Genomic DNA, 14,980 nt, shown 5'->3' with positions numbered 1-14,980 from the left:
TAAATTACCTCACAGACAAGCAAATACTTGAGAAGTATCATCACTAACAAAGGGAAACACAACAGATAACTTGTGCACAGCAAGGACTGATGAACATAAATGACCAGATCATTTGTTTTTTGTGGTGTTGAGGGTTGAAGGTTGGCCAGGAGACCTGGAAGACTCTCTCTTCTTCACAGTGGCACTGTAGTTAGCACTGCTGCCTTACAGTGCCAGGGGTCCAGATTCGATTCCAGCCTTGGGTCACTGTGTGGAGTTTGCACATTCTCCCCATGTCTGTGTGGGTTTCTCAATGTGCTCCAGGTTCCTCCCATTTCAAAGATATGCGGGTTAGGTTGATTAGACATGATAAATTGCCCCTTCATGTCAGGTGGACTAGGAGGGTAAATATGTGGGGTTATGGGGATAGGGCTGGTTGGGATTGTTGTGGTGCAAGTTCGATGGGCCAAATGGCCTCCTTCTGCACTGTAGGGATTCTATGATTCTAATAGTAGTAAGGGATCTTTTGTGCCATACACTGTGTCAGCATAGATTATATGCTTAAATTTCTGGAATAGGGCTCAAATCTACAACTCAGAGACAAGTGTAATTCTACAGATCCAAAACTAACACTAATTTAACACACACTTAATTTCTTCAGTTTTTCCAAAATCTTTATCCATGATTGTCTGCAATGGGTTCTTACACTGGTAATATGACTGGAGATTTAAAAATACAGAAAGTTTAAGAAACCTTATCCTCCTTTATTATTACTGGACAGCATGGTGGAAATAGTTGGCACCTTTCATTGTGGAAAATGAGTTTTGAATGCACCCCAGATTCATAAAGTTTACATAAGAACATAAGAAATAGGAGCAGGAGTAGGCCACCTAGCCCTTCGAGCCTGCCCCGCCATTCAATAAGATCATGGCTGATCTGTCGCTGCTCAGTTCCACTTTCCCGCTTTCTCCCCATAACCCTTAATCCCCTCTATCAAAAACCCATCAACCCGACTGGCTGCAAATGTCCTAAACAAAATGAATATTCTGGCAGTCTAAGCCTCTGTGGTTGCACCTTACTCAAGAAGTCTAGTATGAGACAAGTGTGGAGAATCTAGCGAGAGTCAAAGTCAGGATCCCGCTAGCATAAAAACAGTTTGCAATTCTCCCAATGGTGGGATGGTTCTCCCACTGCCTCATGGCGTGAGCACTATCTGCATCTCATGAAAGCTCACCAAACACCTGATTGCCAAAGTCTCATCAGGCCTTCCAATCTTTCATTATGCCGAGGGGAAATCAAGTTAGCATAAAACCCTTTTGATAAAGAATGACGTACACGAGGTGGATCTCAGTTTGCTCAAGCCTTCCGAGTTGAATGCAACATACATAGCCAACCTCCCACTCTGCTGGGGTAGACTACTTCATGTCCTTCAGCTGCATGCCGAGCTGGTCTTTATGGACAGCATTATGCTGCTGGACTCACGGATCGCCCCACTCCAATGGTCTGAAGTTTAACCAGGAGTGGGTTGCAAGATAAGGGTGAGGGTGAAATTGATGAAGATGGGTGAGGGGGGGGCGGGCAATGTGGAAGGAGGGTGTGCAAAGGCAAGGGGTGTAAGGGGGAGAGAGCACAATGGCGGGAGGTGATGCAAGGAGGTGGATGTGGATGACAAACAATGGAAGGTAAAGAGAAAACCAAAGCGAGGGAGGTTGGACTCCGACAAGGCACGAAACATTCACCAGACTTCAGATGCGGTGGGCAGAGGTCCAAGTGAGGCATGGGTTCCTCACAGGTGATGGGCTTGGGTAGTGGGTGATTGAACTGAGGTACAGACTTCATCTTGAAGGTGTTAGTCTTTTGTCTCTGGGTTAAGGACATCCTGTATAGTTTGGAGGACAAGTGGGCCCACCAGATGATTCAGAGGAGAACCTGTCCGTGATAAATCAATGAGCTTCCAAGTGCAGAGTCTGGTGCGGAATCCTGCCATTCCGGGTTGGTAGAAAAGGCACATCAAAACCGCTACCACACTTAAATCTCAGAAATTGAGAATTCTGCCTTATAGTGCTCTACATGTCCTGATGTTCTGTACCCAAACAGAACTATTGCCTCATTTGGTCATCTCTGCTCAATGAGCTCCAAAGTTCAAACAAAATGTGAACTGTTATCTAATCCTCTTGTTAAATGATATTTTTATGGAAGTGGTAACCAGTTTAATTCATTAATGTGCTTTTGTGGCGCAATTGGCTCCTTCAGGTAAGATGTTAAATGAGACTCCAACTGTCTTCTCAAATGGATGTACGTAGCACTATTTCAAAGAAGAGGAACTTTTTCCATTATGGTCCCAGCCAATATTTACCACTTCGCTAATTAAAGAATGATTATCTGGTCATTGTCACATTGTTGCCTGGGGGACCCTTTTGTGCACAAATTGACTGTTCCACTTCCACAATAGTGACTTCATTCCAGAAGGATTCCATAGGGACGTCATGCAGCATGAAACACTTTCTTATATTTACAAATATTTATTTCCTTGTACTGTAAGTATATGCTTCTGACAAAGAGCTTTGCCCAATGGAAATGGAACAATCAATTTGTGCTCATTGATTTATCATGGACAGGTTCCCCTCCGAATGAGAAATATGGCTTTTTGAGGATAGGGCAATGTTTTCATCCAATAAAATTGGTGGAGAAATGTCTCATCTATTTTTATCTTTGTTATTTTCTCCCATGTTAAAGTATCTGGATCATAAGAGCATTCTGAGGATACATGAATTTTATTCTACATTTGTTATAAAGCTCCAGACTGAGGTTTTGAAAAATGATATTTGTCCATCAGATATTTGTAACCTGTGACAAGCGGTTAGTCTTTAATTTTTGGTCAGAAATACAAGACAGTCAGCACAAAATGGATTTCTGTAATTGGAGACAGTGCAGAGGAGATTCACCAGGATGCTGCCTGGTTTGGAGGGTAGGTCTTACGAGGAAAGGTTGAGGGAGCTGGGGCTTTTCTCTTCGGAGCAGAGGAGGATGAGAGGCGACTTAATATAGGTTTATAAGATGATGAGGGGGGATAGATAGATTGGACGTGCAGAGACTATTTCCTTGGGTGGATGTAGCTGTTACTAGACAGCATAACTATAAGGTTCAGTGTGGGAGATATAGGAGGGATGTCCAAGACAGATTCTTCACTCAGAGTGGTTGGGGTGTGGAATGCACTGCCTGCTGTGATAGTGGAGTCGGACACTTTAGGAACTTTCAAGCGCTTATTGGATAGGCACATGGAGCACTCCAGAATTATAGGGAGGGGATAGCTTGATCTTGGGATTGGACATAGCTTGGCACAACATTGAGGTCCAAAGGGCCTGTATTGTGCTGTATGGTTCTAAAAACATTTTAAGCTTCTTCTGAACACACAAGCGAAGGATGCATTCATCCACCAATAGTTATTTCCAGGCTATGGTGCCTCTATATGAAATAATTTATATAAATATTCAAAATCAAAGGCCTTACCCGAAATGAATGTGTTGTATTGGGCCGTGAAGAAGTATCCATAGCAGTAGGTCGTTCCCTAAGAGGTCGTCGGCCTGTTCCTTCTCCAACAGCGCTCGACACTCTGCTACGTGGAAATCTTCCCCTCTGTGGAATAACTTTTTTTTGTTTATTTTTTAAACTGAATGATGATTAATAATCTAATGTTTGTAAGTACTAGATTTGCTGCTCCGTATTGTTTGGGAAAGTTATTCAGGAAATGTCTTCATCCAGACAGTGGTCAGCCTGTGGAATTTGCTACCACAGGAAGCAGGTTAAAACATTGCATGTTTTCAAGAAGCAGTCAGATATAGTTCATAGAATCCCTACAGTGCAGCAGGACGCCATTCAGCCCATTGAGTCTGCACCGACCCTCTGACAGAGTCTTACCCTCTCCCCTGCTCTATTCCCATAACCCCACGCATTTACCATGGATAATCCATCTAACTTTCACATCTTGGGACACAAGGAGGTAATTTAGCATGACCAATTCATCTTTGGAGTGTGGGGGGGAAACCAGAATACCCAGAGGACACCTACACAGACATGGGGAGAAACTGCAAACTCCACACAGACACATAGCACTTGAGGCAAAGGGGATCAAAGAATACTGGGGGAAGGCAGATTAAGGTTATTGAATTGAATGATCAGCCATAATCATAATGAGTGACAAAGCAGACTCAAAAGGCCAAATGACCTCCTCCTACTCTGTGTTTCTGTGAATAAGCAGCAGCAGTTAATTTTTCCCCATAGACAATTAGATTTCAATTGCATGTAAATACTGATAGACTTTGTTCAAATTGCTCTCTACTTTCTGACAAATATGGTGATATATTGCCAAACACAAGTAAGATGCCATATTGATGTCTTGCTAATTGACCATTCCCCATGTGTACACCCAGACGAAGTGTTGGGGAACACTGAAAACAGAGGGAACATGCTACTTTCATATTCAGCAGTGGGAATTCTGTCTAATTTGAGCTCCTGGCTACTGAAGTTAATTATAAGCTCCTCTCAATACCTTGGCAGTAATAGTTTAACAACACCGACATAATTACGAATTCATAATACAGGTAACAAATATGTTACCGAGCAATGGACGTAGATTTGATTGAACATAAATGCATCAAGCCTCCATCTTACCAGCTGATATCTTGATCCAGGCAAGTGAAGTTGTGTTTCTGTTGATTCTGAATGAATGGGTGGCAATTGGTTAGTACGAGCAGAATGCACTGGAGGAGAGGAGAGCCGGTCAGTGCCAACGTGTCTGAATGGATGGGAATTAGAAGCCTCTTTAGCAGAGTAACAATATTGCATACACCTTAAATCAGGGGTTCTTATAGTACTGTTAATGATTTTTAATTGCCAAATAACCAGTAAAGAACTGGTACAGTAAAACCAGTACAATAAAAGAAAAAAAGTCAGTTCCACTTATCTATCGATGACATAATGCTGGGAGAGTCAACTCCAATTTTGCACTACTTGCTGAAATTTCACTTAACAATTAAATGTAAAGAAATCCGACAGAAGCTTTCAATTAATATTCTAAATCATTCTAAGTAAAGCTTGAACAGTTTACAACCATCAATATTTTATGAATGTCAATATTTTACTTAGAGCTTTGAAGCAACCTCTCTTGGATTGATTATTCACCTATGTTCCTAATTACTTAAGCTTCTAAGGAGGAGTTTTGTACTGTAATAATTTGTTCCCCTGCCAGTTGTAGTTGCCACTGTAGTACTGATTGACTGTCAGTGATGTACACCAATATTCATATCAATAAAATGGGCAATGAGAACACCAGGAATTTCCACCACTTTCTGCTTTATTGTTAAATCATTCTTTTTTGCAATATTCGCTAGTATAGGGATATCAATTACTGTAGATTCCACAACTAAACTTTGATATTATTTATGTGAATGGATAGAAGTTTAAAGGGCTCAAACCCAATTGATCTTCAGGAACTAACACCACAGGCTGGATTTTCATCTTAGAGGCGAGCGATTTCCCCATTTGTGATCACATCACCTGACCACCAGTGACTGCCAATGCTATTTTCATGGCGGGGAGTCAGGGGCTGGCTGGAATTGGGCCTGCAGTCTTCCAGGGCAATTTATGGCTGAATCAGTGGTGCAAACGGGGCTGGGTGGTAAATGGGTCCATTCCATCTCAGGCTGACTTCGCCACCAGCTGTCTCTCAAAAATTGTAGGAAGGGTTCTGGAGAACTTGAAAACAGTAATGGAACTGTTGGCTGAACTTTGACCTATGCATACTTACTGTCATTGATGATATAATTTCTGGCTAATAGCCCCCATAAAAATTGGTCCAGTGTGTAGAAACCCTCAGAGAACTTCCAACTCATTGCATGATCCATTATTGCCACGATCTGCTGCCCGTGAGAATCCAACTCTGAAGAGTCTGCTAAACCAGCCTTGTTCTGCACGCCCCTGAAAGTGCCTGTATTCAGCTCAGTGAGCACACTGTGGTTAACAGCACATCTCTACAAGTGCGCACACCAACCCTTCTGAGAAGCTGCATCCACCTCAACTCTACAATTCATGACACAACACCTCACCCTCTAACCTCAACAGAGGAGGACATCTGCTAAGCTCTGGCTACTCTCAGCTCTACCTAAAGGAGGTCTTGCCCCTTAAATGTTCCATCCTGTTCCACCACCACCACCCCCCCACCTCACAAACGTCCTAGCATAGTGTCAAGAGTTGCCATTCTGGCACTCGCACAGCAACAGTGAGTCCACCAAACCTCTACATTGTGAGCACATCAATGCTACTCAGCTCTCCTCACTATCACAGCATCGTGCCAAGCTAATGGTGTCCCACACACATGGACAATACACAAACTGACCCAGATACTGCATCCACACCAACAGCAGGGTGTCTGCACAGGAACAGCCAGGAGAACTGGGGTACTCCAGCTCCATCCTTCACTGTCTGCAACCTAGACGTGCTGGTACAGGTAGCGATAGAAGGGACATCCTCTTCCCAGCAGGCTGCAAAATGTCAGCAGTCATGACCAAGAGGGCATCAATGCAGATGGCATGGGTAGTGGTTAGTGCTTCAGTATGTTCAGCCATGTCTTGGGGAATCTAGCACATGAGCACCATCTATGAGTGTGTGGACAATCTCATGGACAGGCACATGTGTCAGCACATGGATTGCATGCAGGAGCAGTGCAGTGCCCTGTGTTGGGTGCACAGCTCTGTTCAGTTAAGAGCCTGAGTGTTGATGTCCTTAGAGTACATGCGAAGCTACCAAACCTGAACAGGATACTCTCACTGATGGTGCAATGATAACTGGATGGACTGTGCCCCAGCAACAGGCCAACAGCCCCTCCTAATCAGTGGGAGAGCACACTGTGATCCCAGGATAATCCAGAGGAGGATGAAGATTCCATGCAGATTGAGGGAACCTCAGCATCCTCAGCTTCCTTGGCCCCTCCAGGAGGAAGAGCAGCTGTGATCCAGGACCCATTGGCAATAGCTGCCCTTGCACAGCTACCAACAGTCCAGATGCAGAAAGGATCTCAATAGGTCCCTACTCAATAAGGCCCATCGCCTCAATCCTCACAGCAGCATAGCGGAAGATGTGAGCAGGCCTCTCCACCTCCTCTAGAGCACATTGTGTGGGAACGTGCATGTTTGGAGGACACCTCAGCATCTTGGACACTGAGTGGGTCACCATTATTTATGTATGTATATAAGAAAATTGTCTCACTCAATGCTATACTAAAGTCACTGATTTATGCAATGGTTTGCGCACATTTATAGATCTATACCAGTACAGAGGAGACATGTAGAAAGTTCTTCCTATGTTTGCAGACCTGCTGAACATTGATGGAATGACATTCCTTTCTGTTAGTGAGTATCTGATCTTTCTGTTCAATACTCCATAGCCACAGGGGTGCAATTTCTGATGTCCTGGGAGATCCTGGCTACAGAAGTGAAACTCATTGCCCTTATGTTTTTGAGGCTGCATAATGAAGTCTGCTTCCTTTAGAAAGCAGATGTCTGTAATGCTGCAGATACAGCCGTCAGCATCCACCCAACAGACAATGGTTAGCAGCAGTGCATGAAATGTACCTGAGGTGAAGATGTTGAGGGCCAAGGCCACCTTCAGTGCTACTGGCAGGGACTGTCCGTGGGGTACATCTAGGGGCTAAATCATTATTAAGGAAGGCACAGAGCTCAGTCACTATATTCCTGGACAGCCTAAGTCATTTTGTTCCCTCCAGCTGGAAAATCCAAGATGGCATGGTTGGATAACATCAGAACATGGACTGACATCTCTAGAACAGGCAGTGGGGGGAGTGGGGGAACAGGCAGCACGAGCAGTAGACAAAGATTGTTCATAGCTTGGTCAACACTAGGACCAAGGGCAGATGTAAAAGACAAGAGTGGAGCCAGTGAACTGGTACAGGTGGCACGGTGGCACAGTGGTTGGCACTGCTGCCTCACAGCACCAAGGACCCAGGTTTGATTCCCGGCTTGCGTCACTGTCTGTGTGGAGTTTGCACGTTCTCCTCGTGTCTGCTCCAGGTGCTCCAGTTTCCTCCCATAGTCTGAAAGACGTGCTGGTTAAGTGCATTGATCCGAACAGGCTCCAGAATGTGGCGACATGGGGATTTTCACAGTAATTTCATTGCAATGTGAATGTAAGCCTTACTTGTGACTAATAAGTAAACTTTGCATGCCAGCCAGTGCGGCTAGTTATTGTCTCCTGCACCCATCCTGATCCCAACCCCATCAGGGCCAAAAGTCTAGTCCATAGAGTCACCATTGAGTCTATGATACAGAACGAGGTGGTTTAGCCTAATTGACATTCAGTACTGGTCACCAAGATACAAGTGACATAAGGTAGTTCCTGATACATATGACACTGTCCCTGAGGCTCCACTAATGGTTGGCCCTTATAAAAATATGTCAAGGAATCTTGAAATATCGTTTTGTTTAGATAACTGGGGAAGAGGGAACATGGTACTGCACTTGATACAGAACTCCTCCTGCTAATATTTCCTTCTATTTTATATAATACATTATATAACACATTGTACTGCTAATTGATAGTAGTCTGGCCAGCCTGCTGTACTCAATTCAAATTAGGCAGCTATAATCTGATTAATGTTCAATCTTACCTCTTTAGTGTGAAGTGTTGATATAATTGGTGCCTTGATCCACTGTGGCCTTTTGCGGTGATTTCAACATTCTGACTGTTCTTATAAGTAGTGGAAGTGTTTGCACTGTGAGATAAACAGGGGAAAAATATCACTTTGCTCTGTCCAGTGGACTCCGACACAATATGCACTTATTAGGAGCTATAAATGTGGTTGATTGCTTGAGAAACCTTCTGCAACATACTGGGCCACATTTTTCAATGTGAATACTTGTGATATGTTCAACATTGTAGGAATGTTCCAGAGAGAACTTTGGGTATGGAAATGAACGAACTTTGCAACACTGAACACACGACAGTTTCAATCTTTCTGGTACAGACTTAAATCACTTCTGCAATCTTCAGGTCAATAGGTTACCATAATAACCCTCCAATGTTTTAGACTAATAAGAAGCATGCAAAATATTTAATCTGTTTCATTATCACAGGACCAGCTATCATATTGAACACAGATTTAAATTGCACTATTTCAATATTCGTTTATGCAGCACAGTTTATTAAATATTTAACATAAAATGAATATATGGAATGTGAAATATTTGCCATTTTTTTAACGAACAGTTCGAATATCACTAAAGAATCAGTTCCATTGAATCATTTTTGGGAGCCTTTTCATTCTATTTCAGCATTTGCTGTATCTCATTGAACAATAAAACTGTAGAGTTTAATATCCCCAACTTTGCTGAAGCTGGGAATGAGGCTAACAATTTCACATCACAGTACATCTTTTCAGAGCAACTGCGGTATTTCAAATAAGAACAGGGACCACATAACAGCTACTGCCAATAAGCATTGGGAAGCAATGTGACAATCAAACCTGATGCTTTTCCCATATGATTTCCTTAGACACAATATGATAGTCACAGCAAGGCAACGATTAGAAGCAGAAACCTTGGCCCAAATTTTCACCACGTCAGAGAGATTCTCGATTGTGGTGAAAATGGCCTTTGTCCTTCAGAACTTCCCAGTGTCAGACCTTTCATAGTATACTTCCCTGTCAAATTACTCCTTCGAAAGTGCATCAGCTCACACTTTCCAGGGTTAAATTCTATCTGCCACTTATCTGCCCATTTGACCATCTCATCTATATCTTTCTATAATCCAAGACACTCAACATCACTGTTAACCACCTGGCCAATCTTTGTGTCATTGGCCAACTTACTGATCCTACCCTTCACGTGGTCATCTATGTCATTTATATAAATGACGAACAGCATGAGTCCCTGGCCTCTGGTCACTGAAGCAGCCATCTGTCACCACCCGCTGTCTCCTACCGCTAAGCCAATTATGAATCCACCTTATCAGATCACCCTGTAAACCATGTGTATTAGCCTTCTTAATAAGTCTCCCATGTGGGACTTTGCCAAAGGCTTTGCTGAAATCCATGTAAACTACATAAACCACACTATCGTCATCCACACACTTGGTTACACGCTCAAATAAATCAAATTTGTTAGGCATGACCTCCCTCTGACAAAACCATGCTGACTATCCTTGATCAAACCTTGCCTCTCCAAATAGAGATAGATTCTCTCCTTCAGAATCTTCTCCCGTAGTTTCCCAGCCACAGATATCAGACTCACTGGTCTGTAGTTCCCTGGCTTGTCTCTACAACCTTTCTTAAATACCACATTAGCTATTCTCCAATCCTCTGTCATATCTCTTTACCACGCCTGGCTTCTCTGTTGCACTGCAGGGTCTCTATGAGATGGCAATCTGGTCACTCATGTGCGCATCTTAAAAGGGGATGTTAGTTGTGTACAGCCTATTTGTTCTCTGCACAGTAAGTTCTAGATTACTGTGTGGCTGCACAGCCTAAAGGGAACATTGGTTATAGCATGCAGTCACTGGCAGGCTGCAGTCATGGGCAGGCTGATCAGCCAATCAAATGGAAGAATTTTCAGACAGATTTAAAGGGCAGGATTTTCCAGCCACGCTCTACCCAAGGCCGGAAATTCCCGCCTGAGGTCAACGGACCTTTGCATAGTTTACCCATTCCCCTAAGTTTGTTGATTAGTCTAAGGTTAGGTGACACTGGATTCACTATGTTGATTTATCTTTTGCAGGTAATGACCTTCAATTCACTCCCAGCTATTCTCAAACCTGAATTAAAGCATTACCGAAAAAGGAAATGGTACTCACAGTTTAGTTCCTCGAAGGATCTCATCACTGTAGACATTGGCAGCCTTCGCCTTCAACAGCTCTGAACCAAGTGAGGGCAGCTTACGTTGTGTACCTGTCTTTCGTGAAGATGCCTGCATGATACGAGATGCTGAGAGAACATTGTGATCTGTAGTCCGTCCATGGCGATTCCGGATTGAGGACATAATGCTGGAGGCTGTACTTAACTGTTTCTCATCCTGGTCACACCTTGAGGTGGGAAAAAAATATTTACAGTTCACATCTGATAGATGCTCACTGAAAGCTCCCGTGAGGTCTGTGAATTAAAGTTGTAAGAAAATCCGAATTAAGTACCATGGAGCTCCTCAAACTAACTCCATCCAACGTTTGACTGATTTTTCCAATATGAATTCCACCCCTTTTCCCAATCACCTTTGGATTCCCATTTTTAGGGAAAATTAACTTATTTCTCACAAACGGTCCTGAGAGAAAAAAATAGACTGAGGAAGGCCATTAGGAAGTCCTGGTGTGATCAAGATGTTGCAAAGGGACAAATTAGGTGAATGGGGACAATGATGGCACATGGAGTTTAACGTGGGCAAGTGTGAAATCACCCAATTTGAATTTAAGATAAATAAAAGCCAAAAGAATTCCCAAAAGAATTCTAAATGCTACATTTGAGGAAAAACGGGAGTTACTCCCACTGTTTTGTTTTAAGCTGAATTTTCAAAATTAATCTCCCACAGTCTGAGCACCGCAGAGTGCCTCAGACAAATTCATGTTGAAAATCCAGGGGCAGGGCCTTTTCCCACTGGAGAGGCTAGCAGCTTAGCGCTGAGTGAGTCACTGCGTATGTGCTGATCTGTCATAGCACAGATTGCAGCATGCGCAGTAACTCCGCTCTGCCAACCTCCTGAGCGCTGGCCCTACGATCCCACATCGCTGGCCGCGCAACTCCCCACCCCTCAATGGCTGGCTTCCTGGATGTCTCCCAATCCCACCACCCCTCCCCTCTCCACCCGGATGGCCAGCCCCGATCAGCCCTCTCCCTCCCTCTAGCTGCGATCCCTGTGCAGAATGGCAGCGGCCCCCTCCCCAACCCCACCAATCTCCCCACCATAGGCTCCATTACCTCTGGCCCCACCTGATGCCCAATGGGCACTGCCAGTTTGCCCCATGGGCAGTACCACAGGGCCAGGCTGGCACTGCCAGGCTGGCAATGCCCTGGTATACCTGCCCTTCCCCTTGACTTGCTTGGGGGCCTCAACAAATTCCCTTCACTCCAGCAGAGTCAGGCTAACCATTCTCCATTAGTGGGGAGCTGTTGTAAACCCCGCTAGAATGAACTACTTTGGCAGGGGTGGAGAGGCTAGTGGCTTCAGTCCCGGGGCGACAAATGATAAGGAAATGAGAATTTAAATATTTAAAATCAGTTCTGCACTGATTTCCAGCATGGAGCTGATGATGCCGGAAATTCAGGGCCTTGGGAAGCCTGCTAAAATGGCCTCTGCTGATATCTCCCGACCCATTGCACTGCTGGAGGAGCAGCACAGCAGGCTGGGAGAATCAGCCCCAAATTGTCTTAATGATGAGAAATTGGGAACTACAGAAGAACAATGAGATTGCAGAGTACAAGTATACAAATCATAAAACCCTACTAAGACAGGTATAAAAAGCAATCAGAAAGGCTAAAGGAATGATGGGAAGCATCACATCCAATCAAGTCACAATTCATTTCTGAACAATTTTAAATTAATAAACAATATTTTGTTTTCTAGAACTTTCTGTCACAATGGGAGCTAAGACTTAAACAGTCCCTTGAAAATTCAAACTAATTTCTCTTTTTCCAGCTGAGATTTACAAGTAAACTAATTTGTTTTGAAAAGATAAATTCTGGGATTTAGCATATTTGAAATATCTCCCTCAAATTTTAAAAGGAACAATCATCAGTCGTTTACTGATGTAGCAACATGCAATGCCATGCTACAGAATAATAGGACCTAGATTGTTCTTAGTGTTTTTTTTGATGACCCTCAATGTCAGCTGAATCCTCCAGAAATATTACCAAGAATAGACATAAAACTTGCATTTATATTTTAATGTTAAAAACCCACAGCACTTCAATATATGAATGGAAAAATGCATCAAGCTGAGGAAGGGGGAGATTAGAAGGGATGCCTAAAACCTTATTGGAAGGGGAGGAAAGTTGTAGGGAGAGCAAGGTAAAGCAACAAAGGAATTTAGGGAAGGAAAGGAAATGAGGGAAACATCAAATGAAAAACCTTCACTTTTTTGTTACACACACACACACACACACACACACAACCCCCCCCCCCCCTTCTCATATCAACTTAAATATTTTCAAATGCTTGTGAGCAGGATATGCACCCAATCTAGCCTCCCAGCCATACAATGGCACACATTTAAAGACAATATTTGGGTGACACAGTGGTTAGCCCTGCTGCCTCACAGTGCCAGGGACCGGGTTCAATTCCAGCTTCAGGTCACTGTCTATATGGAGTTTGCACGTCCTCCCCGTGTCTGCTCTGGTTTCCGCTCACAGTCCAAAGATGTGCGGGTTAGGTTAATTGGCCATGCTAAACTGACCCTAGTATCACAGGTAATACTAAGGAGGGCAAATATGTGGGGTTATAGGAATGGGGCCTGGGTGGGATTGTGGTCGGTGCAGACTCAATGGGCCAAATGGCCTCCTTCCGCACTGTAAGCATTCTATGATATTATATGATTTTATGATATTAGACACTCAGATTTTGCAGTCTATGGTGAAGCAAGGACACTTGCCACTGACCTTGAAGAAAGCCTCATTGAGAGATTTAGTTATCTCTGTGACGAGAACTCTCTCACTGTGCAGCAGACTAACATTTGTTTACTGGGGATTCCCAGTGTGGAACTGCATGTAAACTCATCAAGCTGTTCAAGCAGCCAATCACATTAACACATTTTCACAGACAGCCAACCAGTACTTGAAGCACCAAAATCAAATCATTTTTTTAAAAACTGCATTGAGAGCAAAATAAAGATCAAGACATGCACATGGAATGAAGGTAGAACCCATGTCACAAACAAACTTAAAAAAAGGTCATTTTAAAAATCTACTCATTAATTCAACTTTCCCCAAATATAAAATTATATTTTTACGGCCAGATCTATTCAGCAATAGTTACAACTAAGATTTCTATTAAGAACTGATTGAACAAGGCCTAACTTTATATGTGGTTGCTAATGATAATTTTGGAGGCATGGTAGCATTGCTGCCTCACAGCTCCAGGGGCCCGGGTTCAATTCTGGTGTTGGGTGACTGTGTGGAGTTTGCATGTTCTCCCTGTGTCTGAATGGGTTTCCTCCAAAGATGGGCAGCTTAGGTGAATAGGCCATGCTAAATTGCCCCCTTGGTGTTCCAAGATGTGTAGGTTAGTTGGATTAGCCATGATAAACAGGGTTACAGGGATAGGGCATGAATAAAATATTCTGTCAGAGAGTCAATGCAGACTCGATGGGCCGAATGGCCTCTTCTGCATTATACGGATTCTATGATTCCATGATCCTATTCTACGATTCTATGATAGGAGTAAAAGGAATGTTCTTGCTAAGACCAATTGATTTGGCTGATTGCCAACGCTGGGAGGGAGGGCTCGGCAAAATAACATACTAACTTCAGGATTTTCGCATTAATCTGTATTTTTTTTCTAAATCCTGAATTAGTACTCAGATTCAGCGAGATATTGATGATGGCTAATGCTGACAGTTCACCATTGAACAGCGTACAAATTCCAGGTCAAATTTCTGTCTGCAATAATTTTTATTGCGCTACTCACTGCGTTTTGTCAGGTAATCCTGCGTGCCTCTGCTGCAGTGGCTTGGCTTGAATTGTCATCACACCATTTAAATCATTACGATAACTGTTTGTCATGCGATAAGCCTACAACGTTCAACAGAAGAATGCACACAACGTGACGAGTCAATCCAAGGTTCGAAATGCTGGAACTCATAGCATTAAATAAAAGGACATAGGTAAAAGTGGCCACCTAACATTTTCAAATTGTTGCAGGGGTGGGAGTGGTAGAGTATATGTCAGCCATCCTGCAGAAGTGTTTCTCTATGGACATTTCAGACCTGCTGAATGTAATCGTTAGATGGTCCT

The 14,980-nt window shown here is 43.4% G+C and overlaps 1 protein-coding gene across 5 annotated transcripts in view; it reads right to left on the bottom strand.

The window, feature by feature from the left end:
• Window positions 1-14,980, bottom strand: part of fam149a (family with sequence similarity 149 member A) — a 125,379-nt gene that overhangs the window by 11,558 nt on the left and 98,841 nt on the right. For all 5 annotated transcript variants that reach the window (XM_080186663.1, XM_080186681.1, XM_080186672.1 and 2 more), the window contains exons 9-13: window positions 14,655-14,758; window positions 10,840-11,067; window positions 8,660-8,764; window positions 4,651-4,774; window positions 3,490-3,615 (exon numbers count right to left, since the gene is read on the bottom strand). In XM_080186663.1, the coding sequence (XP_080042789.1) occupies window positions 3,490-3,615; window positions 4,651-4,774; window positions 8,660-8,764; window positions 10,840-11,067; window positions 14,655-14,758 (687 nt within the window). The remainder of the gene's footprint in view (window positions 1-3,489; window positions 3,616-4,650; window positions 4,775-8,659; window positions 8,765-10,839; window positions 11,068-14,654; window positions 14,759-14,980) is intronic.

This window comes from Carcharhinus amblyrhynchos, chromosome 1 (genome assembly GCF_965287045.1).
Source record: "Carcharhinus amblyrhynchos chromosome 1, sCarAmb.v2.hapA, whole genome shotgun sequence".
NCBI classification, from domain to species: Eukaryota; Metazoa; Chordata; class Chondrichthyes; order Carcharhiniformes; family Carcharhinidae; genus Carcharhinus; species Carcharhinus amblyrhynchos.
This window is presented reverse-complemented; position numbering and strand designations above follow the sequence as displayed.